Source organism: Epinephelus moara, chromosome 12 (assembly GCF_006386435.1).
Source record: "Epinephelus moara isolate mb chromosome 12, YSFRI_EMoa_1.0, whole genome shotgun sequence".
NCBI lineage: Eukaryota > Metazoa > Chordata > Actinopteri > Perciformes > Serranidae > Epinephelus > Epinephelus moara.
Genome location: NC_065517.1, coordinates 13639999 through 13661434, shown reverse-complemented (window position 1 = coordinate 13661434; position 21436 = coordinate 13639999). Strand labels below are relative to the sequence as shown.

Below are 21436 nucleotides of genomic sequence, written 5' to 3'. Positions count from 1 at the left end.
CACTTCTCCACCTCGCCGTCTGCGTCGCCACTTCCCAGTGTCTCCAAAATGTGCGCACGCATGACTCAGAGTTTGCTTACAGGTGCGCACATTCACCCGCCAAGTTTATTTTTATAAATCACAACCTTTGCGTGGGAAGTGGCGTACGCCACTTTCAAGCCCCGTTTTGTGCGTAAACAAGCTTTATAAATGAGGCCCCAGGTGACTAAAACCAGTAAAAACACTGACTAAAGCAGTTTCACGTTACAAACTGGTGTTTGTCCCACTGCTGGGCATGTCACAGGAAGTCAGCTTGTCCTGCAACTGCTCATCTGTGCTCCACCTTCTTTAATAACTTAAAGAGGCAACAGATAGCATCTTTTCCTAAATATATCATTATGAAAATAATGTGGGTTGCACAGTAAGATCAGACTATCAGTGTTTACATAGGTTACTTAGTGGCTGTGCAATAAGCTTCTGCCACCAGTGCCGAAATTTCGCGAAAAAAAATCTGCTTTACGGCAGGAAATGCATGTATTGCGAAATTGGTCGGTCAGCCAATCAGGGACTGGAGCTGGTCCTTATGAGGAGTTGGGCATGAGATAGTTGAGTCACAAGGCGTCGGTAGTGTAGTGGATAGTGCTGGTGCCCCATGTACAGAGACGATGCCTTGCTGCAGTGGTTGCAGTTTCGACTCCAGCTTGCAACCTTCTGCTGCGTGTCAACCCCCACTCTCTCTCTCACCCCATTTCACTCTGTCCTGTTCATTAAAGGCAAAAAAAGCCCCAAAAATAATCTTTAGAGTCACAAGCACAATGGCAGACGGACAAAGTTTGGAGACAAGTGAAAAACGGCCTAGCAAAAGAAAACGAGCTCCTCTGTCTGAGGAGGCAAAGAGGAGCAAAAAGGAGAGTGATAAAAGAAGAGGAAAAACAAGAGTAAACCTCAGTCAGGCGTTCAAGAGATGGAGGCAGCTCCGTGACCAAAGAGGCTTTAACACCGATGTCCAGCTAGCTTTCTTTTTAATGGATCAGTAAGTAACACGGCTAAATGTTAGCTAGACGAGAGAGGACTGTACTGTACTGGCTGCTAGTTCATTCCTAGCTGGCCAGCATCACAAATCGCCGCAACCAGGGACTGGGTAGCGAGTGTTGGTCGGCTGACATCCTCGTTGCCATCCTACGGCAGCCCTCGGACAGTGATACGTTGGTCGGCTGACATCCTCGTTGCCATCCTACGGCAGCCCTCGGACAGTGATACCTGCCCCCCCCCCCTTCCTTCTGTTCTCTTGTCACGGAGGCAGCTATCGACGGACATCGCCCAGCTAAGTTACACCCAGCTAAGTGAACACTGCTTTGTTTCCTGTTCAATTTGAGCTCCAACCGGCCGCATCGTTTCCACACGGTAACGTTTATTCTAGAATCGGGACTGTTTACATGCATATTGGTATAATTCCACTGTGTCTACTGTTGTATTGTTGTACATATTGGTATCATTTACTGTGAGTTTTTTGTACTGGTACTGTGCATTCTGGTATAATTATTTGCATTACTATTAGTTTTTTCTTCAGATAAATCTGATAATTGTTGCTCGGTCTCTTTACTCATTTATTCAGTAGAGTGTCCACACACCTTCTCATTCTACATATACATAGAGGTATACCGGTGGCTTTACAGCCTACATTTTATAGATAATCTCTGATCCCCACGGTCATTTCGGTCGTTACCACTGACGCTAGGTGGCATCCAAGCTAAAAAAACCCCGAATCCTATCTGTTGCCTCTTTAATATATGCTGACTTTATTTCTGATTCAGACATTCACTAGATTTTTGCCATGAGCCAAATTATCCACATACTTCCCAAAAGTAACCCAGTAAAAACACTATAATAAAACTGTCTCATGTAACAAATAAGAGTTGGCATGTTCGATACAGCACGCTAGCTAAAGCATATGCTAATTTGTGCTAACCTTTTTTCTCTGATAACTTAAGAATCATCCACAGAGGTCTCTTCCTCTCAAAAACAAACAGACCCGGCAGTTTAACGGGTAAAAACACTAATTACAGCAGTTTCACATTAAAAAACAACAACTCTGTGTTTTAACAATGCGAAGTGGCTGCTAATTGGTTGCCGATGCATAAACATTGATGGCCCCATTTAGACATTGGACCTTTAAACAAATGCCTCTGTTTTTATTGAAGATTTTGAACCAATTCATCTGATGTTACCTTTTTTACATAAACATTAAGTATGAGTTAAATGCATATACACAATTTAAAAACTTAGTCAGATGGGCTTTTGGATTTTGTGCCCTTGAAGCTATCTGCATTGTACTATATGTTGTCCTTTAAAAGTATGTATAAAAAGTTTTGAGATCTTTCTTCTCGTATTAACGCTCCTCCACAATCCTTCTTTTGCACCTCACTTCATTTCTTCACTTGTTTTCAATTCTTTCTGCTGAGCTCTTTGTTAGAGGTGCTTTCCAAAAATAACTTATTGCCTTCATTTTATTTTTTTCTTGTCAACAGTGCAGTAACATGTAGCCAGTTGGGAAAATATTACAATCCTCCCTTACAGCCACTAGATGGGACTGTCCCCTTTGGTTTAGACATAGACTGCACATAAACTGGTACGTTGGGGCACAGCATCACAACTTAAGGACAGATCAGGAGATGGAAACCCATTTTTTGTTCACTAGAGCCCTTCCATGAGACACTGGATTTTATTTGTTTACTTTTTGAGGGAAAACCATGAAGATTGTTTATCAAATGATCACCATTGAAGAGAGATGTGGAAACATATGGTCAGACATTTGACTTGTTCAGACTGTTATTTCACAATACTCTTACTGTCTATTGAAAGGACCGAAGGAGGAAATAAGTCATGTTGGTCTATATTTTAAGCTGCACTGTCCAGTCAAAGGCCAATGACTATTAAACAACAGGCTGGAGAGTGTTGTAATTGTTACAGTGCAGAGGCAGAAGTAAACCCCTCCTGCTACAGATGTTGTACTGCACGTCAACCACTATAAAATACATTATTTGATCACAACCCCCCCCCCCCCCCCCCCCGCCCCTTTTTTTAATCTTAGGTATGTTATTGACAGAATTCATCTTCTTAATGTTGAGAACAAAGAACCCAAAGATATTTTTGTTTCCTGTGCTGGTTTGATTTTTCCAGGCTGTAATGATAATAATGAAAATTTACATTTTACAAAAAAAGAAAACGATAATGCTTAAACAACAAAAAAATCAGAGCAACTACCTTCAAACTGAAGCATAAAAATGAGGATTAATCCCAGTCGAGCCATTCTCTGCCTGTTGTGTCTAGTACAGAGCTGTATCACAGGCGATGATGGAACTTCCTCTCTGTGGTGTCCAAGTTGAAAAAATATCTGTGAAATAGCACCAGTCACCTCAAGCCTGTCAAAATTATCCAGACTATACATACATGGAAGATCATTTCTGTAAGTGTATGCCTAAGTCTTAAGAGGGCAAACTAATGTAAGTCTTAAGAGGGCAAACTAATGTATTCCTCCCCGCAAAGTGTATTTTGGGGAAGTTTACATCACAAAGTTTATGAGGAAGTTGTAGGCGGAGTATTCAATCATTATGCAATCGCTTGCACTTAAAAATGAGCCAAAAGAGGCACTGTGAACATAATTTAGTTTTACTTCCTTAATCTGATGTACTTTAGTCCGTTAGTTATTGAATAAATTATATCACAAATAAGATTTTAGAACCCTGGGGTTATTTTATTTTCTACAGACAAGCCTATAGTTGATTCTATGACATCAACAGTGTGTTGGTACCATATCATTCTCAGGTGAAAAGCTTGTATCTCTAAAATATAAGTTTGTAAAACTTTTGCTTTTGGTGCACAAAACAGTGTGGGCAATTTGCTGACAATCTCTGAAAGATTTAAATGTTTTTATAAGATGAAGCCGTTGAAGATTTGTCTCTACCTATGGAGAAGCAGGTAATCCCTCAGCTGTTTCCAAATTTGTAGATTCTGTGATATTTTTAGCAACTGGATAAAGTAATCAACTGTTGCTGAGTGTAGTTCAAGAGGAAATCTGTGTTTCCAGTGTGTGAGAAAACAGCCATAAAGATGCTCGAAGACACTGGAGTAGAATGCTTTTATTGGTGTGATTTTACTCAGTGTCTTTTGATTCAAACTTTAATGTACAGGTTAATATCATCTGCATACAATGTGATTCCAGTATTTATGACAGCAGACAAGATTCTTCATGAATTACTGAGAAAATTACTTAAAATCCATCAGCAGCTTCACAGATAAATTAAACATTTGCATTCTTAAATAATGGGATATAATTAGTGCAACAATCTGCACGGGGTGTCCAGTGTGGTTTTAAATCAGTATCCGGATTAAATGAGGCTGACGATATTCTCCATCTTACTTATTGTCATCAAATCCCATGATAAGACCAAACCAACAGTGATTGTATGTCCTGACAAGTATTGTGTGTGTACCAAAGCTTGATATTTATTCTTCCTCTGTGCCAGAGAGCAACACTGCTGTCCAAAAACTATTAAAAACACATTAATGAATCACACTGTTGCACTGGGTGAAATGCTCCTTCTTTAACATGAACACACACAATGTAGTTTATTTTGACCCAGTTGTACAGATGTCCTGCTGCCCCAAATACCAACTAGAGCACCAAATATGAATTATCACGCTTCTGCAAATATTTCCCAACAAAACCATTGCTTACTCCTGGTTGAGAAATGTGAAAAAACTGCAGCGCCCGGCTGTTTTAAGAAATCACTAAGCTTTGTTTACTTTTTAACTTAAAACCTCAGCGGAAACCAAAGTGCTTGGGGAAAAAAGACAAGAAAGACAGACTAACACACTGCAGTCTTTGGTGTTTTGACAGGATTTGTTGACAATGAGAAAAACACAGACTAATGCAAACCTTTTCTGTCAAGTACCACTTTAGCTGTCTGGATATTAGTTTGACATCTGCCATAAGGTTGATATGCATCAGGTAACAGTGGATTACGAGCATAAAAACATCCTGCCACTCAGAAATGGATTTGTACCGGAATTCAAAAACCCCTTCAAATCCCAAAATCATGGATACAGTAGAGCCACTGGAGGAGAAAGCATTGCAACTCAATGGTTTTAATACAGAAATTGTCTCAGCAGCAGTAACAGTATCACAACACATAATATCCTTTCCTGATTTCACTTGTAAAATCAGTTTTGGTCATATAAAGAAATGTTGAAATCAGAGGGACAATGTTAAATATGTTTGAATAAACACAAGACTGAGGACAAATTACTGAATGCAATTTTTTAAAATATGGAACAGTGTAATGAAATGTTTCACTGGTTGTATCAAAGAGGTTGAACTCAGTATTTTCAGACCAGAGAACTATACGTTATTAACCCTTTAGTAATTTATTCAGAGATCAATAAGTAGCCTAGCTTGACAAAACAAATAAATAATACAAGTGCTCTATAAAAGTTCCTGTTGTAAAAAAAATTAGAGAAAGACAAAGAAATGTTAGCTCTTCATTTGCTAAGAACCAGAAAGTAAAAGAATGCATCACACATATGAGAAGTTTTACACATGAACTATTTTCAAAGGTTTGAAAAATTCGAACCAAATAAATATTTTCCTCCCCCCCAAAAAAAGAATGAGAAAAATTTGGGGAAACATGTGACCATGATAAATGAATATTAAGAAAGGTATAGGGTATAAACTGCTCTGTGCTGATATAGTCAACACAGATCAGTATTATCAGACAGGCCTTGTGAGATACAAAGGGAGGAGTGACAACTTTGTAAATACCCCAAAAAAAAATGTCATTACCAAATGAATCGAAGATCAAATAAAACTATCACAAATAAATTTGTGTAAGAAAATGCTTGTCAGATGTCAGATGACTGTCAAATAAATACATCCAGTGTAGATGGGGTTTAAGACTTTGGACACAAAAGTGGAGGTAAGCTAGGTGACAGCTAAATGCACATTTTGCATCTATTTTGACAAGGTAAGAGTTGGCAACTTGAATTTACACTTGTGTAAAAAAGTATACTTTAAGTTATAAATGAAAAGCTACAAAAAAATAGAGTTCTTTAATAAAACAGAAATAAAACGAACAGATCGATCGAAAATAAATTAGCACTTTTTTCTGTTAAAGGTAGGATCTGGAGGATTTTCAAACAAAACAAAATATAGACATACACAAATGAAATCCTGCTTAATCATCACCTATGGGCTTCTACTCATGTGTGGTGATGACTCTGTTTGCAGAGCTCCTGCCCTTTAACTGTATTTTGATGTTTTTTGAGCTTGGACCGCTTCTGGGCGGAGATTTCCCCAGCCAATGAGAGAGCGCAGGTGCCGTGCCCGAGCGTGTCCGAGCGTGCACCAGCGCTAGCCTTGCCTGAACCTCTTCTGTGAAGCCTTCTTCCGTACCTCCGGGCTCCGTACACCCGGGAGAGTTGAGCCTGATAGGAGGGGCCAAATTTGAATGTGTGTTTACAAACAGCAACTGGAAAATCCTCCACACCCTACCTTTAAAAAAAAAGAATTGAACTCTTATGTGCTTCTCCTGTCCACTGTTTACTTTGTCACTACTGTAAGAGCCCCACAGGATGGCGCTGTCCATCCGTCTGTCAGCTGTGATGCTCAGAGAGTAACAATGGACACGTCAACATTAAAAACACATCTGAAATCATGCCTTAGAGTATAAAAACTTGACGTTGTGCGTGTGTTTCTTTTTGTGCACAGAACATATTCACATTCTGTTTGGTCCACTGTGGTTTGTGAAGGTAACACTGCAGCACTGTTGAGTTGTCAGGGAAGCCATTGTACAAGCCACTGTACAAGCTTCTGTATAGAATACATACATCTGTTTTACTACAGCAGATTTCTCAGTGATTTCTCTGACGTCATAATGTTCTTTCAAAGCACAGTGTTTTTATTCTTAGTGTCAGTTTGCACCTTCAAAGCAAATGGACACTTCTAAATTGCCTGTACATGTCTTCCCTGTCCGTCTGCTCCCTTTGTCCCTTTGTGGTGGTGACTTAAGGGAAGGAAACAAGAGAAAACACTGAGGGATGCACCCCTAGAATATGAAAGCAAAGCACAAGTCCTCTGAACTTCTTTCTCTTTTGCATCAGTCATTTGTCATGAATGATATGACTTCCCATCCCTAGTGTATTTTTTTTTTTTTTCTTGTACCAGATAAGCGCATTCAGTCACAACGGAATAATTTATCTCCACCTATGCAGGACAACATTCATAAATAAACCTGTGTCACAAAGAAAAGCTGCTAATAAAAACCTGCGAAGATTCCAGTAACTGCCTAGACCTCCTGGGACTTAAAGTCATACCATTTATGTTTGTCATTAATGGTATGACTGTAAGTCAGCCCATTATTATGCAGACTAAAACAAACCACACAAAACTATTTGCAGCTGCTTCTTGGCCTGTCTTATATACATGCAAAACTGCAGAAAAATAAACAGGATTGATGACGACTATCCTCAACCGAAGCAACTTCAAACCAGATTTCAGATGTGTTCCTCTTTTGTAGCTACTACAGCCGTATGTAGTGGAGGAAACAAATGGAGCAATATGAACAACATTTAAAGTGAGTTTTCCAACTTCAGTTCAGAGCATGAGGATAAGGATATTTCAAGTAAACTCAGGAGACGTTGGCCCCGTGCTGTGGCCGCAGTACAAAACCAAACAGATTGGCTCTCTGGTTCTGCCACACAGACACCTGGAGACTCCGAAAACTTCACTTGCTGTTGTGATTGTTCAAGATCACAGGAGAATTTTGTTTCAACTACAGCAAACCTTTGACGGTGATCTAGGAATCGGAAGCGTATTTTACCAGCCTGTTTTCCAGTAAAACTGGATTTACATACAGTAACCAAACTGGGAGCGTCATGCTTCACCCACAATGAGGGCAGTAGTAATAAAGTGCACTGGAGCTTTTTCTGCATGACATTGCTTGCATACTTTTTTTTTAACCAATCCACAACATCTCCACAAGTTCTGTAAATTGGAGGTAATCTTCTATGCAAGTGTTTGGGACCTGGATGTTACTGCAGGGGAGCTTTAACAAGGTCAAACAGCTTTGGGGGTGACCTGCTGCCCCTCTGTGACTTGTTGGTCACCCGCCTGTCTTGAATCCACTGTAGATTGTGGCTGTGCTTGACTAGACTTGGCATCACATCCAGAGCCTCTGTCTTTCCAATTATCTAGGAGCTTGGCAACAAAAAATCAAGTGCACCTTTAGGTGGTTCACATAGAGAGCTGTGCCAGCAAGTATCCCAGGGCAGCAGGGAGACCTTTTTAGTTGTCCTGCGATGCAGTGACTTGGCAGGGTCACAGTGAGGTTTCACGGGAGAAGCTGAGGGAGGGCTCCAGCTTGAATCCGTTGCTTTTCTTTTCTGAAGGGAAGTCCCCAGGACACTCAGTAGGAAGCTAGGAGAAAGAAAAGGGGAGGGAAGTGATCAGCAAAACAGTTGGTCAAGTAGAGATGTGCCGACCGATCGGCTGGTGATATTCAGCTTGACTGACCATGACCGTTAACTGGACGGTCAGTCTCAGATATTGCAGATCAAAATTTACATGCATGCAACACACAGTGGTTCACCTCGCATGCTTAGCCGCACTAATATTGACCAACTTCATCACAGCAACTCAATATCATTTCCACTATGTCAAATACGCTTTGTCACACACCTCATTAGCAACATTATTTCTACAATGTAGCTACATATTTTGCAACTTTTTCAGACCTTCAGGAAAAAAGCTGTAATTCATCCCCATGCTTGCTACTCAGAGGAATCACAAAAAGCTGCAGTCAGGCCGGCATACACAAACATTTTTGTGTATGCCGGCCTGACTGCAGCTAAGAAGATTTTAGTCCAGTGTTGGAAACCCCCTCAGGATATCTCAATTATTCACTGGCTTCAGAGCTTTTTGGACATGTCTTACCTGCAACTATCATCAGCAAGAGTCAATGATGCACGTCCAAACACAATTTTAATGTGGAATCTGTGTAAATAAGGATGCTCTGTCTGTGTGGGTATTACTCATGTTGGTTGGTGGAAGGGAAAGGGGTGTGGGTAGGGTTGGGGGGAAATGGGATGTGGGGTTAGCTCGGTTAAACACTCGACTGTAATCAGAAATCTGTTGCCTCTGTTTATCTGTATATGTTGCAATAAAAAAGCGATAAAACATGTCTGTGTTTGCTGTTAATTATACTTCTTATAAAAAAAAAGAAAATCGAAATCGGGCAAAATCGGAATAAGTAGGGCAGACTTTTAAAAAACTGGAAATTGGAATTGGCCAAGAAAACTGCAATCGGTGCATCTCCGTCCGCAAACATTTGTTGCAGTATAGAAGAGCCACGGATGAATTAGACAGACATCATAATGTGGTAACATTTACTTTGATGAGGTTAAAAGGGTGCTGATTAATGAAATATGAGCCTGCTTAGACAGCAGGGTTGTCATTGGTGTTACCTTCTTATTTTCAAAGTGGAAAATCCCAGACTATGTTCAAGAAATCTCTCTTGAGGTTTCAGTTTCTAAATAAAACTGACACAGAATCATTCTTCATTTTAATCTACCACACATGCTTTTTGTTATCAACAAGGTGTAGGGTGAGGAGGTGTAACAAGTCATGTTATCGTCTGAACCTTCACTTACTAGCTAAGTATTTATCCAGCTGGACTGAATCTATTTGCAAGTTGATTTCTTGTTTCAGAAAAAAATCAACAGGCAGCTCTTTCACATAAATAATTGCAGGTTTACAGTTACAGTTTATATTTTACAGTTATATTACCCTGAAGGAAAAATGAATTCATCCTGGTGAAAGTAGTTGCAGTCTTAGGTTGCTTTTAGTAAATTTATTTTAGTATCTACAAGTGTCTGTCTATATGCCACCACCAGATGGCGCCAAATGACAATTAAATTGACATGGTGGTGCCACAATGTGGCAAAACTGTGATTTCCCTTTTTCATTTTCTTTCAGTTGATTTTTAGAAGGAAAAAACGACGTGAGACATTCATTTTCTGTCTTGTGATTAATCTCATAAACCTCAAACATGACTGTGTGATCTCTGTGTGAAACCTCTGAGCTAAGGACAAAGAGGAAGGAGAGGATGGGCTTGATGAACTGCCTCGTCTGAAGTGCACTTCAGTGGTGAATCAGCAGGACGGTGAGAACACCAAGACTGAAGAGTCCAGAAATCGAAACAGATTTAATGACCTGGCTTGTCTGAAGACTGCTTTGCTGGGCACCCTCAGGTATCATTACAGATAATCAGCTGGTGGTACAGTGAGATTCAAGAAGAAAGAGGACTTTATAGCTTTGTTTGTGTAGACGAAATGTTGTATGCCAGGACAGAAACACAAAAGAGACTAGATGTCCGAACTGACAAGGGACACTCTGTTCAGGAAAAGCAGAGAGAGGTTCAAGAATCTGTCTCGTCATAAGGTCACCCCATTGGATGCCCGTAGGAGGGAAAATACTGAACAAAGACACTCAGACTAAATGCTGTCCTCTCTAAAGGGCACTCGACAGGGACGCTGATGAAAGAGGGGATGATAGTCGGGCAAAGAAAATGGTAGCACAAAGTATGTGAAAATAAATAAAAGAGAGGGATGACAAAACCTATTAAACATATTAAAGATTCATTAACGCTTTCCCATAAAGCAATGTTTTCGGAAGGGGTTCAAAAGGTGCTAATGATTTAGCATATGCCTCTAAAGCTGCTTGAAGACTAATGAAATTTATCTGACAATGAGGAATATTCAGAAAAACATTCCGCAGTTATAATGCAAAGTGGCCAAAGACCGTGATCTGCTTTGTGTGTGTTTGGGTACAAGACGGCAGAGGTGTTTTTGTGTGTGTGTTTATGTACTTACTGCTTGCAGGTGGTTGCTGTCAGCTCCAATGTTGACATTGTGTCGTTTCAGTTCTGACTTAATTAAGGCTGAAACATGAAAACATTACATTTTTTTCAAATATTTGGTTTGACATATACAAATAAACACACACACATAATCACACACACAGCCTACCAGTGAGCAGAATTCCCAGGAAGATCCAGGCGCAGAGGAAGAGATTTCCAGCCAGTGGAGTGAAGTCTGTGGTCAGTTTGCCCTGAATCAGAGTGAAAATGATCCCAAATATCTGCAAACACACCACACACACACACACACACACACACACACACACACACACACACAGAGGAACAAACGTGTGATTAATGAATGTAAAAGTATAACATGTAACACTTTCAGGTCACTTAGGAACTTTGTGATACCTGAGCAAAAGCATTCAGGAGTCCTGACGACGTTCCTTCAGACTCTGGGTAGGTAATTTCCACTCCAAACTCAAAGCCCAGAGGCAGGTAACCTGTCATGAAGAATCTGAAACATAGACATAAGTAACAGGAACAGAATTTAGAAACTAAATAAAGTCACATAATCTGTCTATCATGCTTAAATATGACATCACAGCCTCTAAGGATGTCAATAAATCTCCCAAAAATCCAAAATAGATTAAACTAAAGAGGTCCTAAGTATAATCCATGCTGCTGCAGTCTACAGTGACACACAGCCCTGCTCAAAACAATTACCACCTTAAATGCACGTGTGTTGTTCTAAGTGATTATATTCAGATTGAAAAGTCCACAAATGATGGCTTGTACATCCTGGATGCTCGATAGAGTGCTCCAGTTTTTTGAATGCACAGCTTAACACCTTTGTTGTGGTGGCGACGTTAAATCATGCAACTGTGGTGTAGTTTGTTCATAGCCTACTTCATTTGTGAAGATTATCTTGCTGAACAAATCGTGTAAGTGCCATAAATGTTTGGAATGTGTCGTTTTGTAAATGTGCCCTCTATTTTTTGAAGTTTATTTATATGTAAATATCCACGCAGTGCCTGCTGCACACCCACACCAGGTGTGTTTAAACCTACAACAGCGACATAAAGAGGCAGAACTCAAATTGGGTCTTCACTGTTTGTTTTGAAAGCAGTAGTTCTGAGTGTAAAACCAGAAAGTGATGCAGCCTAAAGGTCAGAGTTTAAGTCGCCAGTTTGAAGCCCAGCGTCAGGCTGGGGAAAGCAGCAGCAGATGATCTTGTGTCTTTGGCTTGTTTCAGCAGCTATATGTATATATCAATCATTCACTTTTGTTTGGTATGCATTTTTAATTTCTCCTATCTATTTGTGATCAGTAAGACCTGATAAGTATAAAGAACTAAACATCGTCAACGATAATAAAGTATAAATGTCCTCAAATGAGTACTTGCATATAAACAGTGTCTGAACTTGTTACTGTTGCTAAAATTGGTCAAATTTGTTGCCATATCAAACTACAAACATTATTAATTATAAATAAACAAGTATCAGCCATAAAATGTGATCTGGTTTTGGAACTTGTCCACTTTTGTGTCAGGATCGGCTGCAGACTGACTTGGCAGAGATGGCGGCCATCTTGTTTTAACATGGATTAGTGTATTGTGCTCTTACTACCACTAGATGGCACAAAAAGTGTCCACGAACGAGGACAACAGGTCTAAGTTAAGCAGAATGAAGTAGAAGGTCCAGTATACCCAAAATGAGATGTCCTCATATGAGGATAAACTCGTACTGAGGGTCGGTGCTGTTAATGGACATAAAGTGTGAAGGCAGGAACAAGTTATGCAGACAGTGCAGAGTCCTTGGGGTTTATGAGCCCTCTGGCATACCTGGAGATACTTTATGAGGTCACGCGTAAGGTCAGACCTCTGGGATAATATGACACTGTGCAGCCTGGAAACATACAGGAGCTATTTAAACATGCTACAATGTCCTGTGTCAGGATTGCACTGAACTTAAGGTGGTTCAACTGCCAAATACTATAATTGCAATATGAACTGTGGCATTACCATGATCACTTTTCTGTGCTGTTTCATCATTAAATCCTCTGCGTGTACTTTGACAAATACAGACCAGTATATAGCATTTCGATTCACATGTTTCTAATTTTAAATATATTGCATCCTATAGATATACAATATAAATAGGTAGTATTTACAAAAAACAAATGCAATGCATTCTGTAAACAGTATCTGTAATTTATCTAAGTGTATCACTTAGTAGGTGTGTGAGTGGCCAGGCGTACCCCAGAGCTCCAGCAGTGAAGAAGACCAGTTGGATGTTGTCGAGGTTCAGAGTGAAAGTGAAGACTATCATGCCCAGAAACGACAAGATGTACACGATCAGAGTCGTCATCCTGTAAAACACAAACACGTCAGACTCTGAGATAACATCTTCTCCCTCTGTGATCATCCTCTGTATCTCAAGCTATGATTCATTTTCCTCCCACTTGTCTCCAAAACACAAACACATGAACAACGGATCAGATTTTAAATAAAATGGGCTGGCATTAATTTTGTACGGTGGGAAAATCCCATTCCTTTGAATGTACTGACGAAAACTACTGAGACACATTACACCTTGCATGCAGACAGGTTAGGGTGGGGTCTCTTAACTCCATCCAACAGGACTGTTTCAGGTTTCATTTGACCTTATCGACTCTTTCTGCTGTTAGAATTGTTTTGTTTTCACACATGCGATGGACACATGAAACTGACAATACACTAAATGGCCAAAATGTATGTGGACACACCCATCTGGATCAGTTTTTCAACTTCCAATGAAGGGAAATCTTAATGCAAAAGCAAACAATGATATACTAGACAATGCCTGCTTTCAAATTTGTGGCAGCAGTTTGGGGAGGACCCTTCCATTTGTCATAGTGACAATGCCACCTGTGCACAAAGCCAGCTACATAAATAAATGTTTTTGCCACTCTGGTGTAGAAGAACCTCACTGGCCTGCAAGGAGCCCTGACCTTGACCTCAACTTCTGGGATGAACTGGAATGCTAACTGTGAGCCAAACCTTATCTCCGAATATCTGTGGCCTTCAGCCAGGAGTGTAAGGAGTGTCCACATACTTCCTGCCATGTAATACCTGAGCCTGTTTTTTTTTAGAGCCACTAACTCTTTTTCCTGACTATTCACAAAAAAATGACTACGTATAACATGATGTTTTTGTAAATTCAGTGAGAAGTTAGCTTACAGTGAACAGGTGGGGAAAGTGTGTGCTTGTGTTGCCTACTTGTATGTCTTTGTGTAGTCCAGCCACAGACCACAGAGGATGGAGCCGACCATTCCAGCAACAACCAGAGTCAAACCAATTCTCCCAGCATTCAACTCCTGGTTCTAAAGAGAGGAAGCAAGGAGAGGAAATGAGAGAAGATAAGAGAAGGAGAGGAGACGATGGGAGAGTAGATAGGATATGTTAGTATAGCCTGAGAAGAAACACACAGCTGACTTAAGAGGCTTTTGTGCTCCTTTAACCTCATCAAATCTGAACAGAGGCATAAAGGTTCCTCTTACAGATGAACTATCAGTCACATGTTCTATAAGTGCATGTATACAGTATGGGTGTGGGCTCTTAAATGGGGGGAGTCAGGGATTTACAGGGTTTCTGGTGGGAGAGGTCTGTCATCTGACAGTTCAGCTCAGAGAGTTTTATAAGTTCATGCAAGGGTGACCATCTCTCGGTTTGTGTGTGAATGTGTGTGCCTGCATGTGTGTGACAGGGATAGTGTGCATTGCTATGATAAGCAGAAACTGAATGAGCGTCAGCCTCTCCATTAGTTAGGGTGCGTGTGTGTGTGAAAGAGAGAAAGAAAGAAAGAAAGAAAGAAAGAAAGAAAGAAAGAAAGAAAGAAAAGTGTTTTAGAGTGAGTGAATTGGTCATTCTTCCCAACGTTTTGCTTCTCCTGCGCGTGTGTGTGTGTCTGAATGCGTGCACGCACACTGACAGTGTTATGGTGGGCAGCAGGCATGCGTGAACACAGCTAATGAACTCAGACAATAAGCTCATGTCTTATCAAAGCCATCAGAGGTTTCTTTGTTCTTTTCTCTCTGTTTTTCCATCCACCACCCAGTTTCCATCGACCTGTTTTATGTACATTTTCAACATGAATGGGAAGACCAGATTAAAAAGCTAAATGGTGCAAAATGGTTTAAGTGCAGCTGAGGTGGAAAAGTTGTCAAATGGACAAAGAGAATATCTGCAAAAACTGACACAGATAGTTCGACCTGCCCCCTATTGATAATGGTATGGGCTGGAAATGTGTTTTTGGTCCGTCTCCCAAAGGAAAGGGGTCTTAAATAGGTGCCTTGAGGTTCCATTTTGTAAATGACCAAATTCTTAAGCGATTATGACAAGATTGCCCCCAAAATGAGTTTCTGGGCTATCTGGAGCATGGCGAACACGCCTACCCAGCAAATTAAATATAAATTGTCACCCAGTGGTTAAAATCTCTATATCAGGATGTGAGTGAAACATATGTTGTTCTCCAAGTCACAACCTTTGAGGAATTGTCTTTGGTTTTGTTCTGTGATGTTTTTACCCCCATTTTGACCCACTCCCCAAAGGAAGGGGTGTGGAATCATAAGTTCAAAGTTCCATTTTGAAATTGATCAACTTGTCACTGAGTAGCTGTGACAAGCTGTTTTTTAAGCACCCCAATCATATATATAAATAACATAACAGGTGTAAAGAGGGCCCTCTCTTAAAACCCAGCTGAAATAGATAGGTTTGAGTGCAAGAAGGATCATGAGATTAAACAGCTTGTTTTCATTTCCTCATTGACTACCAGCTGTTTGTGAGTTTTTTGGTTTTTTTTACCTCGTAGCAGGCCATGATCATCTGGTTGAGAAGTGTTGAGACAGAGTAGAAGCAACCAGTCATTATACCTGCAATCAAACAGAAACAAAGAGTCTATCCATTAGGCTTAGAAATTAATTTGATGAACATGTTTGGTTTTAATGTTTTCAGATAAAATTCTTAACAACAGCCACGGGCTTTACTAGTAGGTGAGGGTTTTCTTACAAGGACACATACATTAATGCTACTAGAGTGTTCATTTGTTAGCATACAACTATAAAATCTATATCTATTGATAGATAGATAGAAACATGAGAGTGCAGAAAAAGTGCAAGCGGCTCTCGTCATCCTCCAGGGGAAATGCTCAGTTTGTGGAGAGAAAGCCACAGAAGTTTTTATTTCTATAAAGATTCCTCAGTTGGTTTAAAATAGTGGTTCCCAACTGGTGGGTCGCAGGCCCGCGGCCCAACAGTGGGTCACGGGTCCACTCTGAATGGACCACAAGCGACTCAGGAACGTGCCAAGTTTATAAAAAACACACTTTATTTAAAGGTACAGTAAATTTTCAGCACAGAGCTTTTACTTTGAAGTGCAATTTCCTGCTGTAAAATCATTGACTGATGGATAGCTAGCTCAACAACTTGGCCAACTGCAAGTATGACACCTAATGTATTAAACTGTACGGACGTTGAACTAATCACTAAAGTGAATTCTGGACCCTGTAGCTGGACCAGTTGGGAACCACTGGTTTAAAGGACCTGCTGGTCTTGAAACTCATCATACAGGGACCTTTAGTTATCAGTGTTTTCAATAGGCTCTAAGGATCTGAAATGGAACAGATTAGGTTAAGAATTCCAGACTATAAACAATTGATAGTAGCAAGTGATAATAGTGGGAGTAAAGGTAAATGGTGGGCAGTAGTGGTAGCTGTATAAGCAGTACTACATCTATTGTGTTGATTGATTACTCTTCCAGGAGCTTTCAAGCAGGTCAGGACTCAATAACTGCAGGTCCTTGACCTCCTAACTATAGTTTTCTCATGTGCTGATGGTACTCCAGGAGTTAAGACTGCTTGTAGTAACAGAAACTTACACTCTAGATCCGAGAGTCCACAAAGTGCTCTAAAAAATGAATGGAAAAACATTCAAATGTTCCCATTTATCTGGTGGTATTTCACACTTACCGTAGCTGACGAGCAAGAGCACAAATGCTTTATTCTTTATTAGGTTCAAGATGGACTGTTTGTAGGAGTAATCTTCAGGAGGAGAGTCTGGGAGGACAGCCTGGGCGTGACTGGGAGGGAGAGGAGGCCGGTCCTTTATGACTGTAGAACACAGAGAGACAGTTTGGGCGGGCCTCTTAATTGTCAATCAGAGAGATAAACACATGAATACAAATACCACAATATAAGAAAGCAGCAATCAACTATATGTGTATTTAGATTTCAAGCATGTGGAAACTCCACCAGGCTTAAATGTAAAATAACAACACTTCCACAAACATTGGACACTTTCTCTAAAGCCTGATTTCGATGTACTTGCAGTCAAATTAATAGGTTATCACTGAATGCTTATGTATGCGGTTGAAGGAGCAGCTTCAAGTCTTCCCTACAGTATGGATCGGTATCAGCGGCATCAGTTCTGAACTTATTTTGCAGATCAAGCATCTATCTGATGAGACCGATCAGTATGAAAATAAAAGGACACAAAATTTGCTTAAAAAGAATCACCCATTAAACGTGACGTCTACTTTTATTATAGTCAAAGTCACACTATCACTGTGAAATACAGTGATCAGTGATGAAGTGACTGAAACTCCTTGTGATGAATTTAGATAGAGAATTAATTAGAGAATGTCTTTGTATGTGACTGGCGGGTTGAAACCACAGCCATGATGTCTCATATTTCTTTAAAGCCTGAGGGTAATGGTGTGGGTTTAAAACGATGTCTCATGACTGTTTTACTGTCTCCACCAACCACTGACTCCACCCTTTTCTTCACCACAGCACAAGGCATTGTTGATATACATAAAACTGTAACCCTTAGCAATAGGCCTTAACGTAATCCTATTCTAATCTTAATCCTTAACTCAAGTCTTAATCCTGAACTGCTCATTTACAGATCTGCGGAGCAGCAAAATGTCCCCACAGTGGAAGACTTCTGGGATATTCTCATCTGGTCCTCAGATGGGCAAGAACACACACAAACACACACCTCTGTTCTGATGTACAGAGGCATTTCTGTAGTCACCTCACATGACTTGGAGGTAACCGAACCATAAATCCCCTGCGACTGGAGCAGATGGCGGTGCATAGTGAATATATGCAATACAGCATGTGTGTGACACATGTGTTTGTGGTGTGTACCTATAACCGTTAGGAGGAAGAGGACCGTGGAGACAGTGGCGGTGCCGTAGAACATGATGCTGATGTTGTGACCCGTCAGCTCAGTGTTGTCAGGCGTGGTGGGAACCAAAACTGGAGGCAACAGGAAACCTATGGCTGTTCCCAACTAGAGATGAGCGACAGAGAAACACATACAGAGAAAGAGATATTTCTTTACAAACTTGTTGTTATACAGTGTGTTATCATATTATATGTTTGAATTGAGGGTTTGGTAACAACATCCTTGTGCTACTCAGTTATTATTTCCCACTCTCTTCTGCTCTACTGGCTCCAAATTTTCTCTGTATCCTCCATGACTCCTTTCTATTCTACTCTGTTTGGCTGGCAGCGGTGGAAGGAGTACTGAGATAATTTTCTTAAATAAAAGTAGCAATACCACTGTGTAAATACACTGTCATTAATTAGGTAAAAGCACAAAAGTATTAGTATCAAAAAAGACTTTAAGTGCAAAGAGTAAAAGTACACATTATGCAGAATGGCACAGTAAAAACATAAACTGGAAATATTCAGAGAAGGCTACAAGTACCTCCAATTGTACTAGAGTAACTGTACTTGAGTAACTTGAGGATTGTCTGGTGGCTCCATCTATCTTCACTTCCCCTCCAACACTTCCATGACTCTATCTCTCTCTAATCTCCTCCATTCTGCTCTAATATAGGTTATATATTCCACTCAATGTCTGCCTTTGAAACACATCGTAAAATGTAACAATAATTGTATTAAGTGACCTGGTTTCCCAGCACTGCCGTGGCACACGCGGTGGAAACCTCCCGGGGTCCGAACCACACCGAGGCGACGCGGGACGGCAGGCCGAGGATGAACACCTGCGCCACGGAGCAGATGACCTGCGCGATGACGGTGACTCCGAACAGCTCGGGGCTCACGCTGGCGCACTTGAGCCAGGCGCCGGCGCAGTTGAGGCCGGCTCCCAACAGGGCCGTGAGCCGCAAGCCTTTCCGGTCCAGCAGCCAAGTGGCCGGGAAGATGAGCGGCACGTAGGCGACCATGTAGACGATGGAGAGCCAGTCCACCTTGTCGTTAGTCACCCCGTAGTACTGGGTGAACACGTTGGTGATGATGCTGTACTGGATCCACTGGAAGGCGTTCACCAGAGAGTACAAGCTGAAGACTGTCAGTACGGCGAACCGGCGCCAATACAGTCTCGTCTCTAGCGTCTTCCCTTCCTTCTCCCCCGCCTCTCCTCCTCCGCCTCCTCCGTTGGGCAGCATCGCCTCTCTCTCATCCGGCTGCGCCTCCTTCTCCTGCTCCTGCTCCTGCTCCAGCGCCCGATTAGAGTCTGTAACCCCGGCCCCGCCCGTCAGCGCCGCTTCCTCTGCAGGATCCGCGCATCTCTCGGCTGCTCCGTCCAGCTCGGGAGTCTTCCTGGCGACCGTGATGTCGTCAGGTGCGCCAGTGTCCGCGCGCAGATGCTCCTGCACGAGCTCGCCGGCAACCATGATGTCTGTGCGATGTTTTCTGTCCTTTTCCCCCGCTGCTGAGCCGAATTCACACCTAGGAGCGAGGCAGGAAGCGAGGACACGCGAAACAGAGTGGTTTCCTCATTCGGGTTACTTGTCACTACCGCTACGACGCTTTAAAACACATCAAATGCTAGGCCTATAACATGACCCTCACTGAGACTGGATACAAAGTAAAACAACCTCCTCTAACACGACAAATGTTTACTTATTTAAAACATCCGGATATTCTGTCTCCTCCCCGGCCTCTCTCTACCAGCAGGCTGCCGCCTACCCGACTTGTGCGTCTCTCTGGTTGCCTCTTTACGTCCTTCTATCCTTTGTTCAGCCGACGCTGACACGAGGCCTTCCGATGCTGATGAGCCAATAGAAGAGCAGCACGAGCCTGTAGTATCTGGTAAGTTACTACCAGGGTGTAGAAGTAAATGGTAACCGGTGTCCATGTGGAAGCTGGGATGCTATGATGCAATAGCTAGTAAGGTAAAATATAAGTTGTAGCCTTGCAGCTTATTACAGCATGTTGGCCTATTATAATAATAAATTAATAAAATAGGGTCTAACAAATAAATGAATACATAAAAAATAGGCCAATTATAATCCTGATATTATTTTTTTTGTTATTTTTGTTTTATTTTTTTCTTGATTATTTTCCATTTTGATTTTTCTAATTTAAATAATTGAATATATGTTGTGTGTGTGTGTGTGTATATATTACAAGAAGTAAATATTGATAATAATTTAATTATATTTTTAAATTGTCTTCTTCGTACTTTGTGATATTAATGTTAGCCTATATTACTGTCTTGCGCTAATAAAAAATAAGAATTGAAAATTACAATTGTTATTAAATGTACGTAATTAGTAACTGGCTGCGAGTAAAGTTCAGAATTGACTTTAAGGTTCTCCTGTCTGTGTACAAGGCCCTTAATGGTCTAGCTCCATCCTACATCAGACCTTCTAACCCCCTATTCTACCCTCAGGTCTCTCAGGTCAGCTGACCTGGGGCCCCTGGCTGTCCCACGCTCCAGACATAAGCTCAGGGGTGATTGTGCCTTTGCTGTGTCTGCCCCCAAACTGTGGAACAGCATCCCCCTTCCCAATCAGATCTGCCCCCACCATTGACTCATTTAAGTCCAGGCTCAAAACCTACATTTATTCATTAGCGTTTGAGTCCCGCTGATGTGGTTCTCCCTGATGTGTGCCTGTGTTTGTTGTGTCTCTTTTGTATAACACTTTGGTCAACATGAGCTGTTTTTAAATGTGCTTTAAAAATAAATTTGAGTTGAGTTGAAATATTATTATTTAGCAATATTAAACTATTATTTAAAAGTTAATAGACATTCTATGAATATGTCCTTTTCTATTTGAGGCCTGCTTGTACATGTTAAATATGTGTTTCACTTCAGTTTAAGCTCATGGCATTCAACGCTTTTTATTCTTGAAAATATGATCAACTATACGCTAAAATGTAAATGCAAAATAATTAAATAAGTAACGAAGCAAATACATAAAGTAATGACAAATCTAAGCCCGTGTGCTCCCTGTCAGGTGCCATTAAGGACTGTGACGTCGCTGCTCGGTCCTCATACCCCAATTAGCTTGACCATGTGCTCAGGCTGTTATCTGCTCTAATCCTAATCATCGTTTGACCCAGTGGCACTCCAGTGCAGCGGGTACAAGCTGCAGGTAGAAGTCTGATCCCACAAGAAATGCATGCTTATTATACAGAAATGTTGCTGTTTTGTCAATATGTGTGCAAAAAAGTGAAACCTGTGACTTAAACATGGTGATTTTTGACATTAAAATGCTGGCAGCCACGTTCTAATCTAACATTAAA

The 21436-nt window shown here is 41.0% G+C and overlaps 2 protein-coding genes across 5 annotated transcripts in view; both read right to left on the bottom strand.

Moving 5' to 3' along the window:
* The window catches only part of LOC126398707 (uncharacterized), a 17502-nt gene extending 13989 nt beyond the window's left edge, over window positions 1-3513 (bottom strand). For all 4 annotated transcript variants that reach the window (XR_007570801.1, XM_050058258.1, XM_050058259.1 and 1 more), the window contains exon 1: window positions 3244-3513. Coding sequence is in view for 3 of the 4 variants with exons in the window: in XM_050058258.1 (XP_049914215.1) it covers window positions 3244-3427 (184 nt within the window). In the remaining variant the exon portion in view is untranslated. The remainder of the gene's footprint in view (window positions 1-3243) is intronic.
* A 595-nt stretch (window positions 3514-4108) lies between these two features.
* Window positions 4109-19906, bottom strand: flvcr1 (FLVCR heme transporter 1). The gene is made up of 10 exons (XM_050058149.1): window positions 18850-19906; window positions 18083-18227; window positions 16901-17041; window positions 15739-15806; window positions 14155-14258; window positions 13155-13265; window positions 11307-11412; window positions 11062-11173; window positions 10906-10973; window positions 4109-8452 (listed from the first exon to the last, which is right to left on the bottom strand). The coding sequence occupies exons 1-10, from the start codon at window positions 19576-19578 to the stop codon at window positions 8354-8356; spliced, it is 1683 nt and encodes a 560-aa protein (XP_049914106.1). The 5' UTR covers window positions 19579-19906; the 3' UTR covers window positions 4109-8353.
* Window positions 19907-21436: the final 1530 nt, after the last annotated feature.